At 51.4% G+C, this 13,868-nt stretch overlaps 2 protein-coding genes across 2 annotated transcripts in view; both read left to right on the forward strand.

Annotated features, from left to right (window-relative positions):
* The window catches only part of RAB40B (RAB40B, member RAS oncogene family), a 30,732-nt gene extending 23,260 nt beyond the window's left edge, over window positions 1–7,472 (forward strand). The window contains exons 2-6 of the mRNA XM_027974319.2: window positions 2,226–2,286; window positions 3,894–3,954; window positions 4,569–4,646; window positions 5,321–5,543; window positions 6,443–7,472. Coding sequence (XP_027830120.2) covers window positions 2,226–2,286; window positions 3,894–3,954; window positions 4,569–4,646; window positions 5,321–5,543; window positions 6,443–6,714 — 695 coding nt within the window. The 3' untranslated portion in view covers window positions 6,715–7,472. The remainder of the gene's footprint in view (window positions 1–2,225; window positions 2,287–3,893; window positions 3,955–4,568; window positions 4,647–5,320; window positions 5,544–6,442) is intronic.
* Window positions 7,473–8,172: 700 nt separating this feature from the next.
* Window positions 8,173–13,421, forward strand: LOC101104512 (protein phosphatase 1 regulatory subunit 14B-like). The gene is given in 3 exon segments (XM_042256828.2): window positions 8,173–8,190; window positions 12,795–13,176; window positions 13,179–13,421. Coding segments are annotated over 3 exon segments (462 nt in total). The 3' UTR covers window positions 13,241–13,421.
* Window positions 13,422–13,868: the final 447 nt, after the last annotated feature.

Genomic DNA, 13,868 nt, shown 5'->3' on the forward strand with positions numbered 1-13,868 from the left:
GAAGGCAATGGCACCCCACTCCAGTACTCTTGCCTGGAGAATCCCATGGGTGGAGGAGCCTGGTGGGCTGCAGTCCATGGGGTCGCAAAGAGTCAGACACGACTGAGCGACTTCACTTTCACGCATTGGAGAAGGAAATGGCAACCCACTCCAGTATTCTTGCCTGGAGAATCCCAGGGACAGGGGAGCCTGGTGGGCTGCCGTCTATGGGGTCGCACAGAGTTGGACACGACTGAAGCGACTTAGCAGCAGCAGCAGCAGCAGTAGCACTGCTACACGTCTGGAGGATCGATCCTCAGACATCTCTGTTAGGTTCTCAGTCACCTGAGGACACCTTGTGGCGGCCTGATGTCCCTTGTTCTTGGGGCTGAGCAAGCTGTCTTGTGTCACTGGCAAACTGTTTGGTCAGACCATGTATCGACTTGGTTTTTGTTTTTTTTTTTTTTTTCTTCTTAATTGGAGCCAAATTTAACAAAACTCCAGCTGTCCATGTTTCTTTGGGCTTCCTGCCCAGACCTCCCTAGGACTCTACCAAGGAAATTCACTAGTGCCCCTTAAGACTCCAAGTCAAGTACAGAAGACCTTAAATAAAAGTTGTAGGATCATCACTTAAACAGTGAGATCTGGATATTAGGAGAGCTCACCAGAACACCCGAGGAGTACCGAGAAGCTGGCGGGGCTCAAAAGGCTGATACCAAGTGCCCATTCAGGGTAGACCCCTGGTGTCCTCTGGGGGGGTGTCTCTGATATCCTGTCACTACACCATGACTGTCACTGAAAATTAGACTAATTAATCAATTAGTCTAAGAAAGAAAATGAAGGGTTTCCCTGGTGGCTCAGATGGTACAGAATCTGCCTGCAATGCAGGAAGCCCAGGTTCAACCCCTGGGTTGGGAAAATCCCCTGGGGTAGGAGATGACAACCCACTCCATTATTCTTGCCTGGAGAATTCCATGAACAGAGAAGCCTGGTGGGCCCTAGTCCATGGGGTTGCAAAGAGTCGGACATGACTAAGAGACTAACGTTTTGCAAGAAAGTAATGGAAAATTTTATTTGCACCAACCTGTGAATTATAACCTGGGAGACTGTCTTTCGGAAAGCTCTGAGGACTGCTCTGCCTGTCACAGGTCAAAGCACAGTTATAAATGTTTTTGAGACAAAGGGATATACATCAAAAGGCATGTTGAAGGTTGATACAATCTAGGTCTGCTCATCCAAAGCAAATCTGGGTCATCAGGATCCCTCACAACATTACGCAAGAAGGTTATCTCCTGAGGAGTTATCAAGTGCTGACCAGGCCATCCTGATGGTTTACAAAATTAAGAAGGAATGTTCTCTCCTATGGGCTTTCCCGGTGGCTCAGCAGTAAAGAATCTGCCTGCAATGCAGGAGATGCAGATTGGATCCCTCGGTCGGGACGATCCCCTGGAGGAGGGCATGGCAACCCACTCCAGTACTCTGGCCTGGAGAATCCCATGGACAGAGGAGCCTGGTAGGCTACACTCCATGGGGTCACAAGGAGTCGGACACAACTGAAGTGACTTAGCAGGCACGCATGTTGTCTCCTATGGAGTTGTGGTCAATGCAGATATCCAATACATAAAGCGGAGGAGGGAGGCAGTCCATATGGGCAGAAAAACTATTTATGTCTGTTTTTCTCATCTTGCCATAGAACAGGAACTTTATTTCATCACCCTAGTGCATGTAGGTACATGTTTCGTCTTTGTATAGTTGAGAAAATACTTCATAACTAATTTCATTTTCTATACACTTTTACCTTACATTCACAGTGCGATAACTTGGAGGAAAGGAGCACCATGTTCTAGCCCTGGGTCCAGCAGAGACAATTGTGTGTGGCTGGGCTGCCCACAGTCTCTTAGCAAACCTGGGGCCAGCAGGCCATGTGTAGAGCCCGCTGCAGAATGGTTCTGGGGCTCCTGCTGCCCACCGCTCAGGTAGTGGCAGGGACCTGGGCACTGAGCTGGAGGCAGTGGTGGTAAGGGAGGAGCGGAGGTTGGAGACCCTGCTTCAAATAGAAGGTAGGTGAGGCTGGTGGGCCAGGGTCCAAGTAGGGCCCAGTTCAGCAGCCCCATGAGCGCTGGATCCCACCAGTGGGAAGTCCTCTCTCCCCCAGCATGAGATTGTCCCTCTGATCTGCACCTTTTACCTGAACAAGACTTCATGGAAGTGCTTGGCACTTAAGCTGCCTCGACCCTCTTTCACAGGCATCGACTACAAGACCACCACCATCCTGCTGGACGGCCGGCGGGTGAAGCTGCAGCTCTGGTGAGTCAGGGGTCCCTCCTGACCCCTGAAGATGGGATGGGGGAGCTGTCCTGGCCCTTGGGGACTCTGGTAGCACCTGAGGGAAGACCCACTGCTGTAGCCCCAGCCTGACCCAACAGCTCCCGTGGGAGCTGACATCTGCATGGGCCTCAGAGTCAGTCTAGAGCACGTGGACTCTTCTTCTGCCTCGCTAGTGCTGAGGGGCCACACGCTGTGACCAAGCTCAACAGGGCGGAGGGTGGACAGGGGTGGGGTGTAAGAGGCCAGGGTGTCGCCCAGCTCTGGATTGGGTCTCTTTCTTGGTCCCCACTCCAGGCAGCCTTGGTTCTGTTACTCTGGTGTGATACCCCTGGCCCTCCAGTTCTAGGGGTGGGTGACTAGGGCTTTCCTGCTGTGACTAATCCCTGGGTTGCCCCCACGCCGTGTGGCTTTCCTGACCACCATCACTAGCTCCTGTGTCATCCCCTCTCCTGGGCCACCTGCATGGTTCCATTCTCCCGCCTGACCATGCCAGACCTCTCAAGGCCGCAAGTGTCTCCAGAGGGCCCAGAGCCCCTTCTCCCACCCCCACCTACCCTTAACCAGGAGCAAGTAAGCCCCCAAGGCGGACCCAGGAAGCCTCTCTCCATGATGTCTGCTCGATGTCCCTGTCCCTGCTGACTCTCAAATCTCCTTTCCCTTCCTTCCTCCCCAGAGACCTCCTGAGGGCTCCCCTCTCAATCCAAACTTGTCCTGGACTCAGAAGGCTGTTGTAACAGCTGCTCCTGTTTCCTTGGCATCTGAAATGGAGCCCCTGTGCCTGGTTGGGGTGGTCGGTCCATCTCAGTAAATTCCCTGAGACGGTGGAGTCTGTCCCAAAGTGCTATTCTTTATCCTGATGAATGCATCCCAGGATCACTTCCTCATTTTGAGGAACATAGGGATGTATCCACAGGGCTGGCTTCATGTGATCTTTTCTTACCAGATCTTAGTTCCCTGAGCAGGGATTGAACCTGTGCCCTTGGCAGTGAAAGCGAGGAGTGCTAAGCACTGGATGTCAGGGAATTCCCATGATGTTTTTGACCTAATTGGAAGTGGAGTGGCCCCACCAAATCCTTTGGCCTATTTCTCCCTCAGTGTAGACTCATTCCAAAGATAGCTTTATCTCCAAATTAAACAACTTGTAAAAAACCTAAATTAGATTTATTGAAATGTCAGAATTATTATGTGGAAACCTGTTACCCTGGAGAAGGGAAATGGCAACCCACTCCAGTCTTCTGGCCTGGGAAATCCCACGGACAGCAGAGCCTGGCGGGCTATATATAGTCCATGGGGTCGCAAAGAGTCAGAAACGACTGAGTGGCTAACACATCACACTTCAACCCATTATTACTTTCTCTAGTTGATTTTTCAAATAATTAGAAAAGAGAAAGCGCCCAGAAGGACATCTCAAGGTCTGGATCTCTCCAGGGAAAATGTGCCCAACGTTTTGCTGGGGGCTTGGAGTTTCCTTTGGGATGGCCACTGACTGACAATTATAAAATATACTTGCTCTGGCTCCCAAGTTCAAAAACTTTATTGTCAGGAAGTAGTGATTTCTTCTTACAGGCCTCCAACATCTTTTCCAGGGACACATCGGGTCAGGGAAGATTTTGTACCATATTCCGCTCTTACTCTCGGGGCGCACAGGTAACATCCCCTGAACTGGGAGGTCAAACTGACTTTAATAATGACTTTCGGAATGCTCGTTAATGGATACTTGGAGGACAAAGCAATTAGCTCACATATAAGCTGATGCCGGAGTCTAAAGTTGTGCTGTGGACTGTTTGGTGACTCCCAAGCCTTCAGCATCAGGGGGGTGTGGTTGCATGTGTTGTATTTGTACACGCGTGTGCATGAGTGGTGTACATTCACGTGCATTTATGCATGTACACAGATAAATATGCAGGCATGTGGGTTGTGTGTGCACCACACTCACATGTGTGTGTCTGCACGTGTGTGGGAACTCTCTGTCCAGGTGGGCGGGCTCTGCAGTCCCCCCACATTCCATGTCCCTAGACCAGCTCATGAATGTGGGGAACTGAGTTCTACTACCCAACTTACCTTCGCATTTGAGGGTTTCTCCATGAGCTTATGAAATTATCATTGGAAATGATCATATAGCTGCTACATTTGGCACATAAATTTTAAAAAATGTGTTTTGCATTAAAATAAGTAGAATGACTGTTTAGCTCGTTGTGAGTGTGTGCCTGAGTGGCCTGCGTGCTGGCCAGTCTCTCCACAAGTGACTGTTGTCTCCCCAGGGTGTGATCCTGGTATACGACATCGCGAACCGCTGGTCCTTTGATGGCATCGACCGGTGGATTAAGGAGATCAATGAGGTACAACGGGGCAGGGCTCCCTCCCTGTGGGCCCATGGAGGGGTGGGCAGGGGAGCCAGGGCACAAGGCTCCAGCCACAGCGGGGAGGACATGTCACCTCTTAGCACAGGACGAGGCCCTGCACACAGTCAGGTGGGTTGACCAGCGCTAACTAGGCTGCTATCTGCGGGCACCCTGACCGGCCCAGCTGCCAATGGAGACGTCTAGTGGTCAGTCCCATCCACTGTTGTAAGTGTCCTGGGGTGGCCGTAACAGCTCACCACAGACTGTGTGGCTGAACACAAAGGAAACTCATTCTCTGCGTTCTGGGGTCAGAGTCCAAAATCAAGGTGTTGGCTCCCTCTGTCTGAGAGGAGGGTCCTTCCTGCCTCCTCCAGCTTCTGGTGTTGCTGACAGTCCCTGGCCTTTGATCTCTGGATGCCTCACTCCATCTCTGCTCTGCCGTCATGTGCCTTCTTCCCTGAGCGTCCTGTGTCCTCTCCCCTTCTTATAAGGTCACAGTGACGGGATGTCAGGTCCACCCTAAGATCTTAACTAATTCCATCTGCAAAGCCCCTATTTTCAAAAAAGGACATATTCTGAAGTTCTACATGTATATCATCCCAGGGCACCTGTCATTACAACAACAAAGCTTGTGCCTGACCCACTTTCCTTGCCTCTTTGTCACCCTTTAGCATGCCCCAGGGGTCCCTAAGATCCTGGTGGGGAACCGCCTGCACCTGGCCTTCAAGCGGCAGGTCCCCACAGAGCAGGCCCAGGCCTACGCAGAGCGCCTGGGTGTGACGTTCTTCGAGGTCAGCCCACTGTGCAATTTCAACATCACTGAGTCCTTTATGGAGCTGGCCAGGATCGTGCTGCTGCGGCACGGGATGGACCGGCTCTGGAGGCCGAGCAAGGGTAGGTGCTCCTCCGGGCTGCCCGGCAGCCCCTCCAGCGGTCAGCCTCCCAGGACCTGCCCCCAGGTCGCTGTCTCCATTCTCATAAATCAGAGCTTCTGCCCCTTGGCACTACAGCCAGCTGGGATGGTGTGTCCTCTAGTGGGGGCATCCCCTATGCTGTGGGTGAGCTGCACCCTTGGTCTCCCTGCCCCCATTTGTGAAAACCACAAATGTCTCCAGATTTTGCCAAATGTCCTAGGGAGTCAAAATCGCCCCCAGTTGAGAAGCACTGTTCTGAAAGTTGTTAGGACCTTGATTCTAAAAGGAAGCAAAGCCTTGGGTTGTGTTTCTTCTGTCTGATGCTCCAGGGGTTGAGGAGTGCCCTGACTGCACCAAGGGTGAGACGCAGTCTCTGCTCCCAGCAGGCCCCTGGGGAGTCCCGCTCTGTTTGAGCAGGGGCTCTGACTCATAAAACGAACAATGTAGCTGAAATATAAGTGACAGCATTTGCTTTTCTGGTGTGTTCTCCAGTATGTCTTTATAAAGCTGATAACACATTATTCTGGGTCAGCTACTCTGTTGGGAAGCACATTTCCTGAAGCGCTTGGCCTCAAGCCCCAAAAGCTGGTTGCATGAATCCTGAGGAGACGTGATTGGCCATTGCAGGCCAGGACTCGTCTCTCAGACCCAGTGGGAGGGACGGTTGTGGTCTCAAGTTTGGAGGCAAACTGGGTTTAAGGAGACAAAAGCAGGACCACCTATTTCTAATTGCCCCCTGTAGGCACAGGGTGGGAGACTGGGCCTTGACGTCTTGCCCCAGAGTCCCAGAGAGGAGGGTGGACAGGCATCCTGCTGCCCCGGGGCTGGCCCCACGCCCAGGACACTGCAAGTGAACCGGGTTTCCTTTTCTTTCCCAAGTCCTGAGCTTGCAGGACCTGTGCTGCCGGGCAGTGGTGTCTTGCACGCCTGCACACCTGCTGGACAAGCTGCCGCTGCCCACGGCCCTCAGGAGCCACCTCAAGTCCTTCTCGATGGCCACCGGCCTGAGCGCCAGGATGGTGCACGGCCGGCCCTGCTCCCTCGCCACCAGCTCCGGCCACAAGAGGACCAGCCTCCGAAAAGCCAAGGGCACCCACCTCCCCCAGAGCCCCCCCAGACGCTGCTCCAGGAACAACTGCAAAGTCTCTTGAGGAGGGTGCAAGGCAGAGGAGGGGCACAGATGGGAGGGGGAGGCCGCTCTGGACCTAGACGCCTGCCAGTGTTGTGACCACGTGGCCCCGAGCAATGAAACCGAGGCTGGTACCCTGCTTACCAGATACTTCTGCATGGATGGGCATGGGGCTCTTATTTCAGACATGTGTTTATAAAGGGAAGAACTCTTGATAACATGGAATTTTGAATGTAACCTATCATGATTGCAGTGCAACTTTTTTCTTGAAATAACTACTTTTTATAAGAATGGTGATATGTTTGTGATGAGTATAAATTCTAGGGACTACAAAAAGTGGAAATGGAGAGAGAAATTAAGAGTTTTTGATGCTATGAGGGGTCTTTTTATAAACCTCCTTTTTAATGTGGAAGCACTAATTTATAAAACGCCATAGATAAGTTAGAGATTACGCACAGCCAATTTGTCCAGCTTGTGTATGAAACGGATTTGATCAAGTTTTTGCTACGTTATTTACTACGTTTTAGGATAAGTGATTTATATGCATATTTTCTGTAAATCTACATTTTTTTGTACAAATGTTTTACAAGTTATGACGCTAAAGGGAAGAAAATGCCAAAGATATTTCTAGTTACAGCAAACACACTGCAGCATGGTTACACCACGTCCAGACTGGCAAGAGAATGTCACTCAGAGCCATTTTCAGCTAAGAGTGAAGCAAACTCTGTTGTTTAAGAATGGATGTTTCCTGACAATAAAAAGCATACTCGTTTCTTGGTAGACTCGTTGGCTGCTTCTTCCTGGTTTTGTGTACTTCCATCACCCTTGATCCCATTTGCTTTATTGCCTATTTCAGTTACCACAGTCAGTGCTAGTACCTGGCATTGGCAACAGGGCTGTGTCCCTGACCTGAACCACCGAGTGAAAAGATGTCTTTTCCTGAAAAGAACGCGGAGGCAGACAGTGGGGCCTCAAGGGGCAGCTGTCCAGCCTGTGTCTGTACAGGAAGAGTGGGAGGTGCTCTGGCCCCAGTGCGTGGGGCATCACTGCCCAGCATGAGTGACGTCAAGATTGGAGCTGACTCTGCCAACACTCCTGGCAGGGCCTCCTTCCTGGTTCTACGGCTTGACTCTCTGTGGCAGATGGAAGATGTAACAATGGATTAAAAAAATAACTCTCAGAGAAGAGGAAACACCCAGTTGTCCTTGCTTTCTGTTAGTAATTTATAGTTTTTGTTTGCTTTTGGGGCTGTGCCACCTGGCATGTGGGATCTTTGTTCCCCAACCAAGGATTGAACCCACACCCCTAGCAGTGGAAGTATGGAGTCTTAACCACTGGACACCCAGGGAAGTCCCTGATTTATAGGTTTTTAGAAATCAGAGAAAGTGACACCTTCAGAGATGGTGGAGGTGTGGCCTGGAGAGGAGGAATGAGCGTAGCTGCTGCTGGTCACCCAGCCCCCTGGGCATGAAAGGGACAAATGTCCACAGGGGAGCAGGTGAGGGCATAGCAGGTAAGCCTGGAGGGGACGGTCCCTCTGCAAGGGGCTTCGGCCCTGGGAGGACTTGCTGCCGGACTATCACATCCTTCTCTCTGTTGGGCAGCGGATGGAGAAAGGAGAGTGAAGGGCTGACCTGCTGACCATGAAGCCAGACAGCTGTGGTGGGGTGTCACTTCCCCGACTGCGACCAGCAGAAATGAGGAGGAGTCCATCCTGAACACAAGCCCCTCTCCCCACCCTTGAAGGGTACACGGAAGTACAAGGTGCAGGTTCCCAAGGTGGAGGGGAGGAGGCTGGGGAGAGATGCCTGGTTGCAAGGCTAAACCAGGCCCCTTCTGTCCCTTTTCATTGTTTAACTGAAGGACCCCTGGGGTCACCAGAAGCTGCAAGAGGCAGAAGAGAGCCCTGCCCACCCCTGGATTCAGACTCTGGTCTCCAGAACTGTGAGAGGCAGATTTCTGTTGTTTTAAGCCCCCCAGTTTGTGGCAATCTGTTATAGCAGCTCCAGGGCTCACACAAGAAAATAAGTTATGCTTCACAGTAGAAAGTGCTATCAAAGTGGCATTCCTGTGAAATAAAAACAAACCCTAATACAGTGATGCTAGTGGTAAAGAACCTGCCTATGAATGCAGGAGACCTCGGTTTGATCCCCGGGTTGGGAAGATTTCCTGGAGGAGGGCATGGCAACCCACTCCAGTATTCTTGCCCAGAGAATCCCTACAGACAGAGGAGCCTGGTGGGTACAGTCCATAGGATCACAAAGAGTCAGAGATGACTGAAGTGACAGCTTTACTTGTGAAGCATGACTCATGTTTTATAGAATGTATTAAGTACAAGTATGTGTGTTTTGGTGGTGAGCACACAGAAATCATAATTGAAATGTAAACTGAACTCTGGAGAAACTGTTCTCAAACTTCACCATTTTCTCCTGTGGCTTCTCCGCTGGCAAAATCCACCCCCCAGTATAAACAAGAACACCAAATTGTGTCCCAGCTATTTGTAATTGTCTTTTCAAGCGTCTAGATTCAAAATGTATTATGTACAATTATGTCTTCAATTGCCCTGTGAAAATTACTGCAATGCAGAATAATTTCCTAGACAGAGAGTCTGCAGCTTTGATGAGGAATGATCCAGGCAAATATTGAATCTGCAAAAAATGTCAATTACAGGCTTGATAATATTTGTTTTGCCAAAGAGAGGGAGATAGAGATGCTTCCCTTTGCGGGAGAAGCATGTCATCAAAGTAAATGTGGATTTGAAAAGCAAGCATGAAGCTGCATGTATCGGGGAACTGGAGGGAGGTAGCCGAGCTGTCATGGGGGGCAGGGGATATGCCCTAACACACCAGGAGGGTGGAACCCTGTGTTCACTCCCTGCTCCCAATGTGCTCTCGGACCTCTCTTCCCGTGGGGCCCCAACCTCTACCAGGGGTATCCTCAATATGCTGACCTAGTGGTTGAGGCTGACAAAGCCTCAGAACAGGGTGGTTGTTATTGCAGATGCTCCTGCTGGCAGCAGGCAGATGGGTTGATGGTAGTAATGGGAGCCACCTCTCACATAGGCAGCGGGTGCCCAGTGGGATCCCTGCCCTGGGAGGAGGGGGTCGGGCTGGCCCTGCCCCTCCTCACCTCTGACCCTCGATCCCCAACCTTTGCTCTCCAACCAGCCTCAACTCAACAGTCGGGGTCTGGCTCCATCTGTTCCAGCTTTGATGGACTATTTAGGCCTGTGCCCTCTTTCTTCGGATCTCTGAAATCTCACATATTGCTCTTCTCAAATAAGGCGGATTTCTGCCCATCAAGTTTTGGCTTTAAATCCTACTGTTCCCTCCCTACCTCAGTCTAGAAATCAAGTGTGGACTATTGCTTCTTTCATTCTGCTTTCCCATGAGAACAGTGGAACCAGCCCAGGCACAGAGGCCTCTGAGTCACTGCGGAGAAGAAGACAGAGACAAGGAAGGGGTCCATAGTCCACTTTGGTCCGAAGGCAGTTGTTCCAGCCTTTACCCTCCCTAGGCAAGGCAGCCCAGAGATGCTCCAGCCTTTACCCTTCCTAGGCAAGGCAGCCCAGAGATGCTGTCACTGCTGTGTCAATCAGAGATCATCAGGAACTCAGCTGACTCATCGCAGTGAGAGAGACCGCACAAGGTCGAGAAACAGGGGCATTTCCAGAGGATGTTGGAGAGGATTCAGACTAACTTGTGCTAGAACACTTTGCTGTGTTCAACGCTCTCAGGGAGCAGGGGTGATTCTGGGATCACTGTCTTAGAAACTCTTACCTAGAAGGTGTGAAGACTGAGCCAGGTTAAAGCTGTCTCTGCTAAGAGCAGCAGCAGCTCCGACTCCATGATGGGGTTTGGTCTTTGCAGGCTCAGACACTGCTCCATTCTGGACTGTGTTCATGCAAGGTTTTGCTTTCATGCTGTGTCTCTAAGCCAGAGTGGCCTTGTCCAGGGAGCTGTCATATCCTACGGGGCCTGCTATGGCTAGACTGTGTGTGTCAGAATCTCTGGTGCTTTCTGTGCCTGATGAGATGACAGGAAGATGACTGTCTCGGCCAGGAGTAGACTTGATACTCAGGTCTGGAAAATGCCTTCTGCCCTGGCAGAAGCTGACTTCCTACTTCTACTGGAGGACAGTGCCTTGTGTAGCTCAAAGCCAGCCAGCATTGCCTGCTGGTTTCTTGATTCCTTGCCCCCGCCCCAATTTTATCTTTGTTCCTTGGTCCACTTCAGAAATCAGGGGTAAGGATGGTAGCTTTTTGAAGGTTCTCTAGATTGTTTTACTAGTGAAACACTCTATCATATGAAACAACTTTATTTCCAGAGCCCTCTGCTTGTTGTAATAGTTTCCTACTGCTCTTGTATTCTGAGTTTCCTGTGGCTGCTGTAACAAATTTACCAATTGTAGAAATGTATTCTTCCACAGTTCTGGAGGCCACAAGTCCAAAATGGGTACCACTGGGCTGATGTGAAGGTGTGGGCAGGGCTGTGACCTCTCTGAAGGCTCTAGAAGGCTCTTTCCTGCCTCTTCCAGCTTCCACGACCTCAGGTATTTTGCCTTGTGGCTGCATCATTCTGACCTCTGGGTCCGTCTTCACATGGCCTTCTTCCTAAGTGTATCAAACCTCTCTCTGCTTTCCTCTTCTAAGGACACATGTGATGGTACTCAGGGCATATCCGGATAACCCAGGGTCATCTCCCCATCTCAGGTCCTTAATTTAATCACCGCTGCCAAGATTCTTTTTCCAAAACAAGGTAATATTTGCAGGTTCCAGGGATGAGGCGGAGAAGGCAATGGCACTCCACTCCAGTACTCTTGCCTGGAGAAACCCATGGACGGAGGAGCCTGGTGGGCTGCAGTCCATGGGGTCGCTAAGAGTCGAACACGACTGAGCGACTTCACTTTCACTTTTCACTTTTATGCATTGGAGAAGGAAATGGCAACCCACTCCAGTGTTGTTGTCTGGAGAATCCCAAGGACTCGGGAGCCTGGTGGGCTGCCGTCTATGGGGTCACACAGAGTCGGACACGACTGATGCGACTTAGCAGCAGCAGCAGCAGGGATGAGGACCTGATATCTCTGTGGGCCAGTCTTCAGCCTGCTACATGATGTACTGATTCATTGGCTGTGGTGATTTACAATATATATTTATTCTCTCATGGTTCTAGAGGTCAGAAGCCCTTAGTCTTAAGGCACTAAAATCAAGGTGTGGGCAGGGCTGGTTCCTCCTGGAGGCTCCAGGAGAAATCAGTTCCAGGCCTCTTCCAGCTTCTAGAAGCTGCCGTTGTTCCCTGGCTCACGGCTGTACCGCGCTAATCTCTGCCTCCAGGGTCACCCTGTCTTCCTCTTCCCAAGGGATGGCATGTACAGCCCAATCCTCTCCCCATCTCAAATTCAATAATCCCATCTGCAGAGTTGCTTCAGCCATATAAGGGGACACATTTACAACCTTGGGGGGAGTTTTCCAGCTGACCACACAGGGCCCTCCCCTCTTGCAGATGACAACCCTGCTCCAGGAGAAACCACCACCTCCAGTTCTGATGGTTCAGCAGATAAAAAAACCGGCTGCAATGCAGAAGAGATGGGAGATGCAGATTTGATCCCTGAGTGGGGAAGATCCCCTGAAGGAGGGCGTGGCAACCCTCTCCAGTACTCTTGCCTGGGAAATCCCATGGATGGAGAAGCCTGCGGGCTACAGTCTATGGGGTGGCAGTCAGACTGACTGAGCGACTGAGCACAACAGCACAGCCAGTTCTGTGCTGTTTTCTTAACTTGTCTGCATCCACGTCCATATGCATCCCTCAACAGCGGGTTCCTGAGTCTGTCTGCTTTGAGCTTTGTGCAGAGGGAACTGCACGTGGGTCTGCTTTGTAACTTGCTTTCTTCGCTCAACATGTTGATAGCTTACAGTGAATGACGTCGGATTTGTGATCCCGGAAGATTTAGCTTTGGGACCAGTGACCTGGCTTGATCACTCAGGAGCTTTTGTATAGCAAGAGTTTTATTAAAGGGACAGAGAAAGCTTCTGCCCGGGGGCTCCGCATGCTGTAGCTGCCCCTGGGCACCCCCTGCCACCGCCCTTGCCCCGAGCCGAGCTAGCGGGCGTCCTGGAGCGGCGCGCAGGGAGGCGCCAGACGCGCACACGCGGCCATCGCGGACAGCGACCCCGGACCGGGGAGTGGCGGCCCAGGGCCCCGCAACCACTTTCAGAGCCACCCTGGGGCTGCAGGCGAGGGCCTGGGCGGCGCGGACGAGGGCCGAGTGAGACGCCAAGGGAAGGTAACGGTCAAGCATGACGGTAAGGAGCTACGGAAGCACCTCAACGTGGAGGAGTGGATTCTGGAGCAGCTCACTCTCCTCTACGACTGCCAGGAAAAGGAGATCCCGGAGCTGGAAATCGATGTGGATGAACTCCTGGACATGGAGAGCGATGATACCCGGGCTGCCAGGGTCAAGGAGCTGCTAGTTGACTGTTAACAAACCCACTGAGCCTGCTGGACAAGATCCGGGGCATGCAGAAGCTGAGCACACCCCAGAAGAAGTAAGGGTTGTCGACCCAGCCGAACGGTGGCTCCACAGGACAATCGCTGCCCCCTGACCTCGTAGGAACAGCAATACCAGGGGGCTCTGAGGCCAGGCCTGGTGCCACGAGCAGGGCTCCCTATGCCCCTGCCCCAGGGGCCTCTTCCTTGCCCCCTCAGTTTTCCATTTTTGGGGTTTTTATTATTATTAAACTGATAGGACTTTTTGTGTTTTTATATTGACTGTAGCATGGGCCCTTTAATAAAGCTAGGATATGCCTTTGGTGCAAAAAAAAAAAAGAAAGCTTCTGACAGAGACATCAGAAGGGGGCCGGAGAGTGCTCCCACCCACATCTTGCTGCTGCTGCTAAAGTCGCTTTAGTCATGTCCGACCCTGTGCAACCCCACAGACGGCAGCCCACCAGGCTCCGCTGTCCCTGGGGTTCTCAAGGCAAGAACACTGGAGTGGATTGTCATTTCCTTCTCCAACCCACCTCTTATCAAGGTCTTATATACTTTAACCAGACCTACTCCCACAACATACATCTTAAATTAACAAGATTAGAACTAACAATAGAAAGGTCTTACCAGACCCACTCCCACAACATACTTCTTAAGATAACGAGATTAGTCAGAAGGTTCTTGTTAAGGA

Source organism: Ovis aries, chromosome 11 (genome assembly GCF_016772045.2).
Source record: "Ovis aries strain OAR_USU_Benz2616 breed Rambouillet chromosome 11, ARS-UI_Ramb_v3.0, whole genome shotgun sequence".
NCBI classification, from domain to species: Eukaryota; Metazoa; Chordata; class Mammalia; order Artiodactyla; family Bovidae; genus Ovis; species Ovis aries.